At 36.4% G+C, this 17,804-nt stretch overlaps 1 protein-coding gene across 2 annotated transcripts; it reads right to left on the reverse strand.

Annotated features, from left to right (window-relative positions):
* Positions 1 to 598: 598 nt before the first annotated feature.
* Positions 599 to 17,420, reverse strand: USP12 (ubiquitin specific peptidase 12). Of its 2 annotated transcripts, XM_058186106.1 has the most exons (9): positions 16,978 to 17,420; positions 9,623 to 9,703; positions 8,723 to 8,936; positions 6,574 to 6,800; positions 5,491 to 5,567; positions 5,126 to 5,209; positions 4,704 to 4,901; positions 2,728 to 2,806; positions 599 to 2,432 (listed from the first exon to the last, which is right to left on the reverse strand). In XM_058186106.1, exons 1-9 carry the CDS (start codon positions 17,023 to 17,025, stop codon positions 2,331 to 2,333), a joined length of 1,110 nt encoding a protein of 369 aa, XP_058042089.1. In that variant the 5' UTR covers positions 17,026 to 17,420; the 3' UTR covers positions 599 to 2,330. The 2 variants fall into 2 exon arrangements, with proteins under 2 accessions (XP_058042089.1, XP_058042090.1); XM_058186107.1 differs by lacking the exons at positions 9,623 to 9,703; positions 16,978 to 17,420 and adding an exon at positions 7,845 to 8,021 and having other exon boundaries at positions 8,723 to 8,852.
* Positions 17,421 to 17,804: the final 384 nt, after the last annotated feature.

Consider the following 17,804-nt stretch of genomic DNA (forward strand, 5'->3'; position numbering starts at 1 on the left):
ACAAAAAAAAAAAAAAGACAAACCCGAAGAGGCGCAATGGCTCATGGCTTAATTACAGTAGAGATGACCTCAGTTCTGATGGCAAAGTGAATTCCTGTCACAGCTTCTGTATACCTAACAATTGAAAAGCATGTTCTTCTATGCAAGTAGATAGACAGGTACCACTTCGGTGAGAAATGAGCTGGTGCTCTGTGCAGGCAATCAGATTCCTAACAGCTCTGAACCTTCCCGGTTGCAATGCCCATGGTGCAAGGCAGTTCTGAGACGGAAGGGGGTTTTGGGTGATGCTGCAGAAAGGGCTGCTGGACTTTCTCTCTGGTACAAAGCCAGCTTGCCCTCCTGTGGCGCACATTGGGAAGCATGCAAACGTGTCTTAGAACAGGGCTGGTGCTTTGCCCTGCAACAGCATTGTGGTCTCCTGGCTATTGTAACAATGCCATATGCTAACAACAACAACACAACTCCACAGCATGGCCAATATTTAGGGATTATGTTTGTTATATTCCAAAATATGTAGAAAGCAATAAATTAAACTGATGTTTCCAACCAGACAAAGACAGTAACCCCAAATTCATGTTTTATGCAGTCAACATCCATAAATAGTCAAACAATATGTACTTTTATATAAATCACTTTTAAAAATGAACATTCATTCTCTTCAAGAGTTCTTACAGAAGTCTTTGTAATAGTGGAATTCCCCAGCCCCCAGCAAGATGATAGAATAAATGGAACAAAGCTTTACATGTTTTAATAAAAAAATCTTTACAATTTAACATGATTCTTTTCACATTAGTTAAATAAGACAACCTACATTAAAAATCTGTTCAGTTTGATGATGTTAAATTCCTGAGCTAAATTGTATAGGTAAACTGAATGCATTAATTATAGCAGCAGACAAAAACAGTTTCATACTAACACTGCCAGCAAAACAAAACTATGATGAAAAGGAAGTAGTGCCAAAATATGAAGGCACAATTGATCTAACTGGAAATATGTATTTAGCTTTATTTCATCAAATTACATTCAGCCACTGTCACTCAGACAACATAACAATGATGCAGAGATCCCTTGCTTTCAGGATCAAAATAACCAAATTTAGAATATTCTTTTTCTTAATTTTAAAATTTTAGTGGGTAAAACCGCCACAAGTGTTTTTGGGAGTTTTCAACTATCCATACACATTGCATTCACAGAAACTGAAATATCCTGAAGCTATTTTACATTTTAATTAACACTACCATGAAGACCAAAATTACATATTTGCCCTCCTGGTTCTACTAAGCATGGGCAATCCTGGCCTATATTGCAGTCAGAGTGTCTAAAAGACTTAGAAAAGAAAAACTGGTACAGTGGGCAACCTATACCATCTTAGCAATGATAAAACAGAAAATCTGTTTTACACCATCAGAGACACTTCAAATTCTTTAAATAACACACATGAAACATATAGCAAGAGACACTGGCTCCTTATTAAAGAAGCAAATTCCATACTTTCCCCTGGTTAGTTTAGGTTTTGAAAGTATATTTTCTGAGAAATCTTATAGATGAACAATGAAAAAGAGTATTTAAATTCAATAAAATCTAATATACAAATCTAGGTTCCAAAAATTGTGGAAATATAAAACACAGAAACTCTAGAAGTTGCAGTAACACATAAATAAAAATAAAATTATAATTATAAATCAAGTTCTTCCCCCATAGAAAGTTTAAAACTCAAAACTGTTCCCATAAAGGTACTTATTACTGTAATGTAAGCTTCTTACAAGAAGCAAAACACATTTGACTTCTTGGTTCCAGTCACAAAACCATATGCTATTAATTTATTCTGGCCAAGAAAGCAACTGTTAGGCTAATTCTCTATTTATGTGTGCAAAAAAATTTAGAAACTGAATATAGGTAAAATCAAGATCAAGAATCATATGCACTTTTAGTAATCCCAAATAAATTAATGTGCCAAATTTATATTGCTTTGTTGCACTTGCATTTGATGCAACACTGACAAGAAATCAAAGATGCCAAAGATTATGAAAATATATCCACAAAATTGGACTTTTGATCAAGTCTGTTATAGATACAACTTGCTTGATGGGAAATTCTTACAAGAGTAGCTGATCTGTTCTCCAGTGCATTTGTAATGCATCAGCCTTGTCCTTATGACCCCTGAGCAAATTCATGGAGCACAATATGAAGATTTTCAAAAGCCTCTCTGAATACCTGGGTTTGTCACAGCGCAAACCACATTCTCGTTCTTTTGTCTCTACTTTTACTGTCTTCTGTTTTCATGTTATCCAGAAAAGTGAGGCAGGAAATAACTTTTTGCCTAGACACATTCAGTCCCGGGACTGATAGAAGAGAATATAACCAGATTCTGAGTTTTTTGAAATGTCTGATGTCAACCCGTAGAAATCTTCAATAGCTTGGGCATCTATTTTCTGAAACAAAATAGAGATGTATACATTTCTCAAAAACAATAATTTGTAATTTTGTACAAAACTATGACTCTAGCACCAGCATATTAAAAATAATTTGCCACTTGCAGCAACAGAGACATTTATTGAGAAAAACATGCATAATTATCAATTTTCTTTGGTAAATAACAGATCTATATCAAGAGCAACAAATTAAGTTGCTTCCAAATATTGCTAGTTTTGATAATCTAAAACCGAATAGTAAAAACGTAAGTTTAATGAATACATTTTACAAGCAACGAATCATAACAATTCTTACCTCTACAATGTCATCATCAAAGAGCAGCCAAAAATCATGACTCTTTACAATAGCAATATAGTGTCCTCTGTTAGGTCCACTGTGAAAAGAAAGTAATTAATGCTATGTCATCTTCAAATTCAATATTATGTGGGGGAGGGATTACATAAAATGATACTACAGAGAATCTTTGGTTAGCTGTATGGCTTCTTTCTTTAAAAAAAACAATATAATCTTTATTGAAGATTTTACTGAAGAAAAAAATGTGGCTCCATCCTGATGGAACATTCTACCCCTGGACTGGAGGTAAAAACAGTTCCCACCCGTTTAGATTTCCAGAAGGTTATCAAAACTTGCCTTTGCTGGTTAGCCCGGGGGTTGGGGGGCAAGGGGGACGCTCACCACTGGAGATGGTTGACAGGGTAAGAAGATCTTATCCCCGTCCATCTCGATTCTGGTTCCAGTATGGTTTGAAAATCATAATCTGTGTAGTTTTAATGTTTTAATATCTTAATTATTTTTTTTAACTTATCTTTTGACTTATAAGCTACCCAGAATTACCTTATAGGTTAGATGGGCTGCATAAAAATTTAATGAATAAATAAAGAAGTAACAACAAGTAGTTTTCTTGTTATGGAAGGTATAGAAAATTATACATCCAAACAATGACAGTTAATATCTTTTAAAATGCAACTTTCAGACAAAAAGTGATACTTAAATGAAGGCAATTAAATGGATCACTCATAAAATAGAGAATTAAAATTATCTACTAATATTTATGAGATTATTACAAAGTGAAAGATAGAAGTTTTGTCTTGCAATGGCACTCGTATATTAAGAGGTTATAAAGTTGTTAAAAGTAACATTTAGTGTAGTTTTAGTCATTATGGTTGTGATCATTAGACCAGGATTGAACACCATTAGATGAGAAACTCATGCTTCTCTTGCCCTGATACATTCACCTCTTTTTTAATTTCCCCTACCCATTTATCAACCTTCCCATATCCGTCCTCTGGACCATCCTGCACTCTACCACCTCCAGTTGACCATCACCTTCTCTTTCCTTCAGTTGCCGAGTTGCAGCAGGCCTGTCTTTTTCTGAGGTTGCTGCAGGCCATGCAAGGCTTTGAGAAGGCCCCACGCAGCTGCCTTGCTCATGACAGGCCAGGCTGAATGCATCTCATTAGCAATAGGAGAAAGAACCCAATGAAGGTCAGCTGGGGGCAGGAGACGCCACAGATACAGGGAGAGGTGGGCAGCAGGGGGAGTGTTGCACAGAATGGCAGGCACAGCAATATATGAGGTGGCAGAGTGCAAGATGATGAGGGTGGCAGGGGTATTGTAATCCAGGACAGTGAGGGCAGAGAACATAGGTCACTGGGGGCAGCACAGAGCAGGACAGCCAAAAGGGCAGAGATGGGGAGGGGAGATGTGTGTTGTTAAGTGAGGACTATTATATAAATAGTCTACTCTACCTTAACAGCATGACTACTGCTTACTATTACTTTGAAGAGGAAAATTTTGAAGAAGAAATACAATTGGTTGCTATATCATAGACAACCACCTATGTAATACATCGGCATTCCAAAATACCCAGCCCATAGGGTGAATAAATCTATATCACTCAGATAAGAATAAGGCGTGAGTTAAGAGGACAGAGTTACATGGATGCATTTCCTCATCTCATTTATACTTTCAACATTCAAATCTTTATTGTCAGTGCACAACATTTGTACAATGAGATTGGTTGAGCTCCCTCACTGCACACAGACCCCAACACAATACAACTCGCAGTGAAGACAGAAAATCCCTAACCCAATAAATCAAATTAACAAAACACCCAGTCCTATTGCACCAGTGTGTGTGTATACACCTAGTACTAATGTCACTTTACATATGTAAGAAATTTCAAACTTTATGTTTAGGACTTTTAGCATATATACATAGCACTATTTTCCAATAAATCAACAAAAACAGATTGAAATATATTTTATTACCTTCCACAGTGAACTACCACTGCCACAAGATCATACATTCTGTCAGGATTTGTGGCATCACCAGACGTATTAAACAGCCGAAGTTCTAAAGGAAATACTACCCTATAGGAGAGTTTTGTATATCGATGTAGCTGGTCCATGTATTTAAATCTTTTCAGATGGAGAGCAAGAATCATGGGCAGCTTTTTTACTTTCATTCTGAAACAAAATTAAACTGATCACCATATTTAATTAGGTTTCAAAGTCTATTTTGCTATCTGTCTGCAAAGTCATTAAAAATTAATAGAATTGGTATCAATTTATCTCAATATTACCATTCGCTGAAAGTTTAAACAAGGCAATTACATAATACAAAACTCAAAATATGCAGTTAATTTATATACATATGTATTGCTAACTCTCAAAATAAATGCATATGGTACCTTTTGTGTGCTTCCTGTTTACTGCGACATTCTTCACAATAATATTTATATTCACTGCACAAGGTTTCTGTGTTGCTAAAACCCCTAAAATGGGAATTTTAAAAAATCTTTGAATAATCTTTGAATATATTTAAAGTCCAACAACTATGAATTACTCATTGAAATATTTTTCATACTGAACTGTACATGGCATATTTGAAACATATGCACTAAGTAGGTAAGTGTTCAAGTTCAATTAAGGAAGAATATAAAAATCATTATGAAGTCTATTAATCTAAACAATGTCTAAAAAAACCATTTTACTTAATCTTAAATAAATTTATATGCTTATGAGGACAGAATCAGAGATAAGCTATTGCTCTTACCTTAAACAATGTGTGATTGAAGTGTTTTGTTCCACATCAACAGAAAGATCTAAAAAATCTTCATCTTTGCTGCTTATCTGCATATTAAAAATAATTGTATAAGTATCCATTTATGTATATTTTTGAAAGACCTTTAAATATAGATGAACTATTTTAAAGCAATAATGGTAATTAATGATAACTATACTTTTATCTCTTCTTAGAGAAATAATGCTATTATTTTCATCTCTCCATTTGTTAATATTCCACTATTAAAATAAATGCCAAATAATTTCAGGGATCTTCTCTTGATTTATCCTTTTACATTGAAAGAAACGGATTCACTTCTCTTGGCAATACAGTGGTATCTTGGTACTTATCGGTTCTGGGAGGCACGATAAGAACCAAAAACAATGAGTACCAAACAATTTTTTCCTATAAGGAATAATATTTCCATACTCACTTTTTCTAAATGTCATCTACCTAACTTTTTTTATATTAAAAATTTAGATTACGTTACTATAAAAAAGTCCTTGCACACAAATAAACATCTGTGGTTCCATTCTATTAAGTCAGGCTATGAAAACGTTTATTGAAATCACACATAACTCAAATTCGTATAAATATTTTATACTGAGCTTTTGATCCACTGCCAAAAACAATATTTTATTTTTATATATTATCTGATCAGGCAGGGAAGGTATGCTGTGGACTCTGTCAGCCAACAATTCTGACTGGCAGAATCCAGGAAGAGAGGCTTGTCTCCTGTTGCCTATGCCTCTGGAACATTCTCCCTCCCAGAGGTCAGGCGGGTCTCCTCTCTCTTGGTCTTTTGGAAGGTTGTGAAAACATGGCTCTGAGACTTTGCTTTGGGCACACAGAGGAATATATAACCATGGGGCTAGTTAGCATCCCAAAAGCCCTCTCCCCCTTTTAATTAATTTTTAACACTGAGCCTTGGCTCTTTTTAAATTTATATACTGTTTTTATGTTTTAATATTTTATTTGTACATCACCCAGAGTCTGACTGCAAGGGAGATGGCCCGTTTCAAAATTTGATAAATAAATACTGAAAATAAAGACAGATTTGTAGAAGATGCTTACAGTTTCACAGGTGAGACACCTTGTTTCATTGGTTAATGTTCCCTGGAAGATTTCATGAACCCATGTTGGATCTGGGGAATTATTGTTTTCGCTGTCGATGCTGCCATTTGGTAGACGACCATTCTGTTTCTCCTGTTTTTTCTCCTCTTGCAAAATATCTGCCACTGTATTCAGCAAATAGTTCAAAAATTCATGTGCATCTTGCTGCATATAATTGTCAAACAGCTCTACAAAAAAAAAATTGATACTTTTAATCTACTTCTTGGATAGATACTGTAAATACATTTAAAAAGCAATTGCTGGGAACAATGTCAGAAAGCTTTACACACATCCTGCCTAACCAACTTTCTATACCATAGAACTGTCATAAAGCAGAGTGTGGAGCTATCTAAGCTTTGAGGTTGAATTTTATTCAACATTCCAACCTAAGTGTCCCAACTTTACTTCATACATTTAGTGTGATCCAAAACGCCCTGAAACCAACTGCAACAGGATGAAACATATATTCTAGACTCCAATACTTTGTATTATTTCAGGGGTGTTATTTGAATTTGGTTCTATATATACTTAATCTTTCAAAAATCAGGGAGGGGTATTCCTTTTTATCCCTGGCGTCTTTCTAGAAGCATATTGAAGAAGATCGAGAATATTTTTCAAACAACAGAAAAAGATCTCTGCAGTATGCAAGTCTGCTTCCACCCAATAGTAGATATGATCTATTATTTAATATGATGCTGGGAAAAGATGTGGCTGCTTTAAAGAGCTACAGACAGATGCTTTCTTGCACTGAGTGTTCAGACTTTCTGGAAGCCAATCCAAAACAATGCACAGCCCCAATGCCTATAAGAATAGTATTTTTTTCAGTAATTGCCTGATGTTTTACTCCTCACAACTGCTTAATAATTACATTTATAATTCATCTATAGGCTTATCTTAACTAAGCAGACTAATCAAATTAATAAAATGATACCCTTTAGGAATAAGCAGAAGGTGTACCCCCAGATATAAATGATTTGTTCAAAGGTTGGTCAAATGACATAGTCACGAGTTCCTTATTCCATGCAAAATATCTTCACAATGCAATTGTATTTGAGAAACAACAATAAACCAAAGAGACAAATAGATCTCCATCTGGTCGTTTGTTAAAAAAAAAAGTTTGCATCCTAACAGAACTGAAGAATTTCACTAAAGGAGAAAGTTGCAAATGTATAAAATAAATAAGCATGGGATCTTTCTGAATCAGTTTAACAAATGTTCAATTCCAGTTGTACCATTATTTTTAGAAGTTGGAGAATTTACGCTTCTGTTATTGGCAACATATCATTTCATTTTCTCCCTCCTGCTTAATAATATTTCTGTGAAGCTGAGGGAAAGGTCATCTGGAGATCGGCAAGCTAAAAACAGTTTCACTTCATTTTCATTTCAGTTAGAATAAACTGAATAGGTGCCTGAAAGTAGATAACAGACGTTCTTTGAATGAATTATCCCATTGTTGTGAATAATAGTGTCTCACTTGTATTGGATTCAGTACCTAGTCTAGTATGCTAGCTGTGCATTCTTGAGTAAGGGAGAGAGCAATCTATATCTGTGAGCAATTATTTTCAATAAGTTATTCAGAGGTCTATTGTGGTTGCATTTTACTAATAGAAAAAATCTTCACTATCTGCAAATCCATTTCTAAACTCTATTCAAAACATTGGTGTTTACAATAAATCATAACAACTTTGGCTTCCTTAGGGACTTTTAACATGTCATCTTCTGTGTTATCATTTAGACACCAAGTTAAGACTGGTTTTGTTTACCAGAATGTTTTTATTATATTAGTAGATGCTAATCAAATCCAATTGTTTTATAGTCTTATCAAAATTTTACTGACTGCTATTTTACTAAAACTGTGTCTTCAGGCATTTTCAATCTTTCTTCAATCAGATGCTATCAAGCACTATCTTATTTGTTTAAAATAAATGTGTTGTAAGGAAGATTGGACTTAGAAAGAAAAGTACAAGACTTTTATGACAAAGGTTTGGATTTTGAAGATCAGTCCTAGTAAGAATACTGGGAACAAATCAATGAATAATGGAGAGAAAATGCCCATTTTATGGTTAAATTGGTTAAAGGCAGTCTTCCCAATGACAAAATAAAACTTTACCATTCTCTTTTCGTAGTCTTGTTATGAACTTTTTAGGAGGTATCACTCCAACTTTCTTCTTCTGGGTGGCTATACTGTGGAAGAGATCAGCTAAGCAGGTGAGAAGACTCTCTTTTTTTCTGGGCTGACTCTTGTATGCCAAGACTTTCTCTCGAAAAGGTCGACAAAAATAAAGTGCCTGAAGAACTGAATTACAGTAGCATGTATTTCCAAACTAGAAAACAAATTGTCAATTACCGTAAATTAGATTAAGTAAGCAAACGGCATGCAGAAATAAATTTGTTAAAGTATATTATGATTTCTGGATTCTGAAGAATAACATAACCCATGAATCAGGGATAAATATAATGGCCAGCAAACATGCACTTGTTTACTGCCACCTGGGTCATATATTACTTATATTTTACATAATACTTTTATATTTCTACAAGTAATTCTGAAAAAATCCACCGTAAAAATAGAGAATTTGCTTAAAATCCTTGATATCCAGCATGTGCAGGCTGGTATAATACTACACTAATATTTTGTACATGAAGAAAAACCAAAATATATCCAATTTGTTCCTGAAATAAGTAAATAATTTGTCAAAAATTGTAATTTTTACTTTCCCTAAGTATTCTCCAATTGACTTGGTAGAAATTATACTGTTCTGCAAAGCATTACCTTAGTATATAAATTGGGGTTAAAGTTATGAATAACTTGTGACCTGTATCAAGATTAAATACATTAAACATTGTTCATTACATTAAATTAATTAAAATTAATTTAAAAACATAGTCACTTTTATTAATATTTTCTCAAAACTATCAATCTTTAATGTACTGGCAAACCATTTTTCAACAACTTTATTTTACATTATTAATTCCACTTTTTTGTAAGCAAGCAAAATACGAAACTTACGTTTACTAAACCAAAATAATGTTCATTGACTGGGAATTGTTCTGGACCAATTTCTTTCTCTAAGGCTGAGGCATTAGCGCCCTAAGAGGAAAAAAATAGTATTTAGGAGCAATTGTTAAATTATTTTCTGGTGCAGTTTGATTATAGAAGTTAAGTAGTTTATTGAAGAACAAAATAAATTGTGGGAAGCAATAATAATGGTATAATTTGTAATATTTTGTAAGATATAAAATTTCAAGCAAATTTGATTAATAAATAATAGAGTTCATGGTATACCAAAAAGGAAATTAGAGTGGCCTGGCCATTGTCCCCAGCTTAATTTTTCCTATAATACTAATACAAACCCATAAATTGCTACTATTAGATATGGTAGAAAGAATATTTATCCATGTAATTAGCATTTGTGTGTATATAGGTGGATGAATCTTATACCAGGCATTTATAATTATGGTTAATATTATAATTGTAAACTTATGATTTTTCCAATCAGCTATATACCTAACATTAATAGACTGCATGCTTTTCTAAAATTAGAAAAAGTTCAAAATAGATTATAGAGCTGAAAGATAAAAATCAGAACCCAAAGGTAAAAAACACTAGAAAAAAATTATGGAATTGTATTTAGGACATAATGTAGCTAATATGGATAACATAATTTACACCACAAGATATTTTCATTTATACATGTATAAAGAAAAATGAAACTACAAATTGTCGGGCTTCTGGGTGGCGCCACCTTTCTCGCTGGGTGCTAATTTATGGCACTCCGCATTGAATATGGTAAAAGCCGGACATAACAACTGATCCCGGCTTAATTTCTCTCTCTGGTTGAAAGAGAGAGAAAGAGCAAGGGGGGGGAATTGTGGTAGATTCCCCTAGGGGCTTTGTTTTTGTAATGCAAAGTCCTGAAAGGTCGAATCCCCTTGAACCCCTCCCCCAACCTCCAGTATTCACTGTGCTCCTGAAAAAGCAGGAAAAGAGGAAGGTGTCCACTTCTGCTAGCAATTGATTTCTTTTTGTGGTTACTAAAAGCAGGCGGAACAAGCGTGAGTGAACAATTATTGGTTTGCAAGTATTTTTGATTTTCTGACTTCTACCTTTTTTTTTTTAAAAAAGAGAAATTTCCGCCCCCCCTTCAGTTTCGTTTTAGAGAAACTGAAAGCAGAGCGATACATCAAAGGGAGCTTTGCTGTTGAATCGAAACTGAATGGAGATTTTATCTTATTGTGTTTGACTGTGGACTGTTGGATTATATTACGTTGTTTAAGTACTTTACAAGGGGATTCTCAGCAGGAACTTTGTCATGGAGGTTCTTTCAGAAGAATGGATTTGTGACTTTATACAGGACTACACAGAAAGTATGTATTTAATTATTCAAAAATACGAATTGATAAAAAATGGGGACGTTTTGGATGAGAGCTTGGAGCAAATTAACCAGTGCAATCATTCGGAAAATGGAATGCAGGAGATACAAATAAAAGTGGATAAATATGAAGATTTGATCGTGAAGAAACAAGGTGATGTAAAGAAGTTTTCTTTAAATAGTTTGGATGAACTGCCTGAATTTGTGCTACAGGAGATTGTCCCTCAAATGGAAAAGACTCACAAGCTTAATGTTTCCCAAGAGTTCTCTTTTTGGACTGATGGAATATACGGCAGTAATTTTTGGATTCTTGGACATAAGGAATTACTAGGAAATATTGTGATTGACTTTTTAAAAGGAGTAACGAAGGAAAGACAGAGATTAATGCACCAAAAAAAATGGCAAGAGACAAAAGTATTATTCTTGAAACAAGGTTTTTTTAAAATATTAATAGACAAAAATATTAGTGTCCCGGAAAGACAATTTGTGAGGAATCTGGAAGAAATGGGTTGATTATATGTTTTATATCTATCATAAAAGACTAGATATTTGGATCTATACTGGATTTTGATGAGGAAGGACTAAAGTTGAATAGATATTGTAATTTTCTGTATTGAAATTTTATAAGGTGTTGCACTAAATTTTAAATAGAATATTTTCAAAAGATCTTATGTAAGAAAGACATGGGGGGGGAAATTATATGGTTATAGAAGTTATAAGGGACATATTTTTTGAATTGGATTGGATTTTTATGCTTTAGTTGGTTTTAAATACTTTAGGATTAATTTGTTCTATTGATTTATATATTTTACTATTGTTAATTCTTAATTTTTATTTTTATTTTTTTTTAAGGATTTTGGTTATGTTAGGAGGAAGTCAGAGCTAGAGAAGGAAAATTGATAGTTTTGGGAGAAAATTTTCTTAGCATATGTTTGTTTTATTTTTAACTATACCTTGTGCTTGTTCCGGGAAGCCAGGGGGGAGGGTATTAGTGAAGGGAGGGGGGTTGGGGGGAAAGGGGGTGGAAAAAATTTTCTGTAAAACTTTTTGAATAAAAAAAAGAAACTACAAATTGTCAATTAATATGAATTTTTAGATTAAATAAGAATCCAAAAGATAATGTTTAAACTAATAAAAATATTTCAAATTGCTTTGTTTTGAACTTTTCTTTTCTAATAACATTTGTGTTTGCACACATGTATCATTCTTGCACTAATGTTTCTGGATAGAATGTAAGATATCAGGCTATCTCTAAAAAAGAAATATTTTTCTAAAGTTATTTCTGATACCAGAAATTTCTTGCCACAGTTGTTAAGTGAATCACTGCAGTTGTTAATTTAGTAACAAGGTTGTTAAGTGATTCCTGCTTCCCCATTGACTTTGTTTGTCAGAAGGCTACAAAAGGTGATCACATCAGGGCACTGCAACCATCATAACTATGAGTCAATTACCAAGTATCTGAATTTTGATGACATGATGATGGGGAAGCTCAAGTAAGAAAAACAGTCATAAGTCACTTTTTTCAGTGCTGTTGTAACTTTCAGTAAATGTAAGTCGAGGACCACTTGTATTAGAAGAATAAAGACAAGATTTGTAAAAGGGCAGGTGAGTAGTTTTAGCAAAACACTCAACAAGTCTCACATGATCTTCTAGTAGAGAAGTTTTTTTTTTAATTCAATTTTTATACCGCCCTTCTCCCGAAGGACTCAGGGCGGTGTACAGCCAAGTAAAAATCACAGTATCAATATTAAAAGAAATTAAAAAACATATTATAAAGTGGCCAAATTTAAAATGAATTAAAATATTAAAATATAAATAACCCAATAAAATCTTAACCCAATAAAATTTTAGGCCAGTCCCGCTTGAATAAATAAGTGCGTTTTCAGCTCACGGCGAAAGGTCCGAAGATCAGGCACTTGACGTAAACCAGGGGGAAGCTCATTCCAGAGCATGGGAGCTCCCACAGAGAAGGCCCTGCCCCTGGGGGCCGCCAGCCGACATTGTTTGGCGGACGGCACCCTGAGAAGGCCCTCTCTGTGAGAGCGTACAGGTCGGTGGGAGGCAAACGGTAACACCAGGCGGTCCCGTAAGTTGACAAATGTGGATTGGGCTTTACTATCATTAAATGGATACAGAACTGGATCACAATCATATTCAATGAGAATACAATAATACCCTGCCTGCTTCAAACTGAAGGGAAACATCATGGGAAATATCAGAGCTTGTAGAACCTGAATGAATGAGAAGCCAGAAAATATGATAATAAATTCTGCAGACAGGAGAAGGAGAGGTAGCTAACATTTTAATGGACAGCATTAATAAGTTGTAACACTAGACAAAAACCTGAAATATGAATTTTAACAGCAACAAATGTGAAGTTCTTCATCTGGATAGGACAAATCAAAGACATAAGTACAGGATGAGAAGGGCACATCTGAAGTGTTTATGCAAAAAAAAAATCTGGGCACCTTAATGGATCGCAACTTGAACATGAACCAACATTATGATTCAGATTTAAAATAAGCAAAATCCTTGACTGCATCAACAGTGGTACGGAATCAAGACCAATAGAAGTCATTCCTTTTCTTCGTTCTGCATTAGTCAGACCGCTCTTAGAATACTGGATTCAATACTGGATTCAATTCCAGGCACTATATTTTCCAAAGGACATCGATCACCTAGATTATGTCTAGATGAGACATGATAAGGAACTAGAAGGAAAAATTGTTAAAGATATTGGGTGTGTTTAGCCTGAAGAAGCAGAGAGGGAGGAGAAATATGATAAGGGCAGCCCTTGTTCAGTGACCACTTTTCCAGCTACAATTTGGAGTAATGACAGTGCTGAACTTACAATGTTTCTCATAGTTGCAGCTGTCACAGCATCCCCATGGTAACGTGACTGCAATTTGGGCACTTGGCAACCAGCTTGCAATTACAACAGCCAGAGAATTCTGCAGTCAAGTGATCACCATTTGTAACCTTCACTGCTGGCTTCTAACAAGCAAAGCCAATGGTGAAGCCAAGAGGAGATGGAAAATGGCAATCATGTGACTACAGGATGCTGCAACAGTGTAGGATTTGCTTATTGGTGGGCAACTGGAACCCTAACCCTTACTCGAAGTGATGCACATAATTTGGAAATTATACTTCTATTAACCCAGGCTAGAACTGCAATTTTTTTTTGCAGTCCCATCACATTGTTAGCATATTTTTGGCTCACAATCAACTACTTAATGTTATTACTAAGTCAACTACTCCATCCTATACTTCATTTTGTTTCCTACTTGAAAAAGTTGAAATGGTATATGGTAAATTTCAATATGTTACTTCAGTCCATTTCTTTAACCTGCTAAGATCATTTTGAAGTTTGTCTTCTAAGTTATTAACTCTCATTCAGTTTTGTACCATTTACAGCTTAGTAAGCATTCCTTTCATCCAATTATTAACACAATTATTGATGTTAAGTACACTCAAAATGTATCTTTGTGGAGACCCAATTAATATAACTTTATTTTTATTAAACTTATGTAACCATATTGACGTGTTCTATTGTCCTCCATTTTTCCTAATTGGAATTCTTGAAAATTGTGTGCTATTGGTCATAACTGCATATCCATATACATTCATTTTCACCAATTTTTGGACACCCCAATAGGAAGGCTTTTATTTTTTCTTATTTCATTTACAGGTTCTTATTTTAACCAAAAATGGTTAACTATGTAGAAAGAAATCTTCTTTGTGATTTCCTACCTAAACTTTTTCACCAATTTGCTGTTATTCACTGTTTTCTCATTAAGTGATCTCATTCTCTGGAACCTGCTTTTTATTAGACTTTCTTATTGAACAGGAAACAATAATTCAATTCCTATTCGGCAATCAGCAGCTCTCAGGACACTCTGCTTACAATCCACAGCTATTCAAGAAAATCACCTTTTCACAGTTCCTCACAGTTCAGCACATAATCTATCAGAGCACATAGTAGCTTTTTGCAGTCCCTATCTTCTCTTTTTCTTGTTACTTCACTTGACAAGCACCTGTTACGGTAGTTGTCCTTGTCTTCTTGATTACTTACCAAGCATTTTTGGTATTATATTTATTTTATGGAATAACTAATCAGAATCCCTTCTTGTTGACTGTTATTCTGAAGATTACATACAGCTGCAGAAAAATGATAATTCAATATAACAACTTAAAAGCCACTTTGACCTGGGTAGCTGGCTTGAGAATACTGATTTTCATACAATATTGCTAACTAATCTGGGAAAGTTAATACTAACAAAATTGATTATTTCATTTATGTTTTGGAAAAAGTAATCTAAATGAAGGGCACACAACCTACAATCTTTATATATCCCATTTATGATTCTTGGAATCACTCTAGGGTGTGAGATTTGTCAACAATTTTTTTTTTGCATTGGGGAGGTTTAAAGGGCAGAATGAGTAAGAGAAAGTAATTTGTCTGAGAAATAGGGGACTGTAAGGTAAATATATTTTGAATCAACTAGAGCTAGATAATAATTTACAAACTTCTGTAAAATAATAACTATTTTGTTTCCTGAGGAAAAGGAGCTCTTGGCTTCACAAAAAACTTTTGCATTACGATGAAAGAAGTAACAGTATAATGGCTCTAAACATCTCCATACTTATTTCAAACTACACTGCCAAAGAGTAAAGGATGAAATAAAAAAACACAATCAGCACACCCAAAGGTGTATATAATACCTATTTCTCTTCTATATCTTATTTCATAAGAAGGTCTGCTACTAAGAGACTTTACATGATTAGGAAGATACTTTTAAAAAATTACAGACTGGTTAAAAATCTACAAATGCAGTATATATAAACATAAAAACACGTCACCATTCTGCTGCACTACTGAACCATTTTCAACGAGTTGGGACAGATCCCACCATCTTTCTTGTTTAAAACTCCATATTGCAAAACAACCCCTCTACCTGCACTAAATTTGTTCAACCTAAGCTTCTCCTTTCACCACCTCACCCACCTCCAAATTCTTTTCCTTTCCTCAAGTTTTTTTCTGTTTTTGTGTCGTTCCTGCCTCTTCACCGTCCCCAGAGACCTTTGAGCAAAATTGAGCAACACCACCTGGGAAATGTTCTTGATAATTTGCAAGACATCAACAAGTTATTTTTTCCCCCCACCAAATTTCAATCCGAAGTTATTCCTCTCCCCCTCCCACACCTTTAATTTGGCTAAAACTGAATTCCTAGAGGCAACTTTGATGAGGAAATCTCGAAAGATCCGCGCCACACCAAATTGCAGGCTTAGATTTCTTGAGGTTATTGTTAGTTGCGAAGTCATGTCCGACCCATCGCAACTCCATGGACAGCATTCCTCCTGGCCTTCCTATCCTCTACCATCCTCTGGAGTCCATTTAAGCTCAAGCCTACTGCTTCAGTGACTCCATCCAGCCTTTTGCCCCAAGATCAGGTTTTGCATCCCATCAAGTATCATTGAGCGCCTGTTTCGAGGTTGCCTTCTATTAAGTCCTAACGTGCCGTTTGACAGGTATGTAAGTCTGACAGGTAAGTAAGTCTGATTCCATGGGCTTTACTTGCGAGTAAATATGCATGAAGACACAAGTCTCCCGTTTCTGCTGCCTGGAACAGGGGTCTCCAACCTTGGCAACTTTAAGCCTGGAGGACTTCAACTCCCAGAATTCCCCAGCCAGCTTTGCTTTGCTGGCTGGGGAATTCTGGGAGTTGAAGTCCTCCAGGCTTAAAGTTGCCAAGGTTGGAGAGCCCTGGCTTGGAAGAATCCTTTCTCACGGAAAAGGGGACCCCAACGCACCCCCATCCCCTTGACACACGCCCCTCGCCCTTCTCAATGGAGCCTAAGGCACACCTTCGGCCGGGCTCCGCCCAGATTCCCCCACCCGCCGGTCCGCCTCTCACCCCGCCACGGCGCCTGGGCCCCAAAGGGCGAGCGAACGGGGGAGTGGGGGGGGGGCACCACCTCCCCTCACACTCACCATGGTACAGATGGAGGCTATTTTGGAGACTGTCATTAGGATTTCCATCCGCGCAGCGCCATCTTCTTCCACCCAATCACAACGTCGAGCCGGGCCGGGGGAGTCCCGCCTGAGGAGGAAGGAAGAGGGCAGCCCGGCGGCGGCGGCGGCAGCGGCAGCGGCAGCGGCGCCACCCTCAAGCAGCTTAGAGCGGAACCCGCCAAGGGCTCCGCCCGCCTTCACGGAACGGCCCGTCACAGCTCCGACCGTCGAAAGGCGAGCGGCACGCGCTGCTTTGACGACTTCCCCGTCCTGCGCTCGGGACCAACCGTCCCCTCCCCGGCTTTCGCTTCTGGCAGGATCTCCGCGCCCGCGCCCGCGCGCACAAACACACGCACGCACGCACGCACGCCACTGCGCGGACAGGCCCTTCTTCCGCCCACACACGCGCTCGCGCCTGGTTGTCTCTGCGGGCTGCACCCTGGATTTCGCCGGCCCTCGAACTCAACCAATCGGGTTTCGCTATACCGGCGCTCTCCCTGTCCGGCCTTGCTGTTCTGGGTCTTAGAGACACCCGCTTCCAAGCTGCTGGGTCTTATTATAATAGCAACGGGGGTGCCTCAAGCCGTGCTACAAATTTGCTTGGGTACGTGGGGTGTATGAGCCATGATTTATGGCTTAATAGGCTATGAGATAATCGTACAGTTGCGGGTTAGCTTACCATGGCGTAGCATGATGAAATATCACTGCCAATAAAACCCTCACAAGGATTCACTTCTATCAGCTGAAGGTTTATTGATCCGTTTAGCTTTGACTATAGACCTCTCCCTGTGTGGGATTTCTTGTAC

This window comes from Ahaetulla prasina, chromosome 5 (genome assembly GCF_028640845.1).
Source record: "Ahaetulla prasina isolate Xishuangbanna chromosome 5, ASM2864084v1, whole genome shotgun sequence".
Taxonomy (NCBI): Eukaryota; Metazoa; Chordata; class Lepidosauria; order Squamata; family Colubridae; genus Ahaetulla; species Ahaetulla prasina.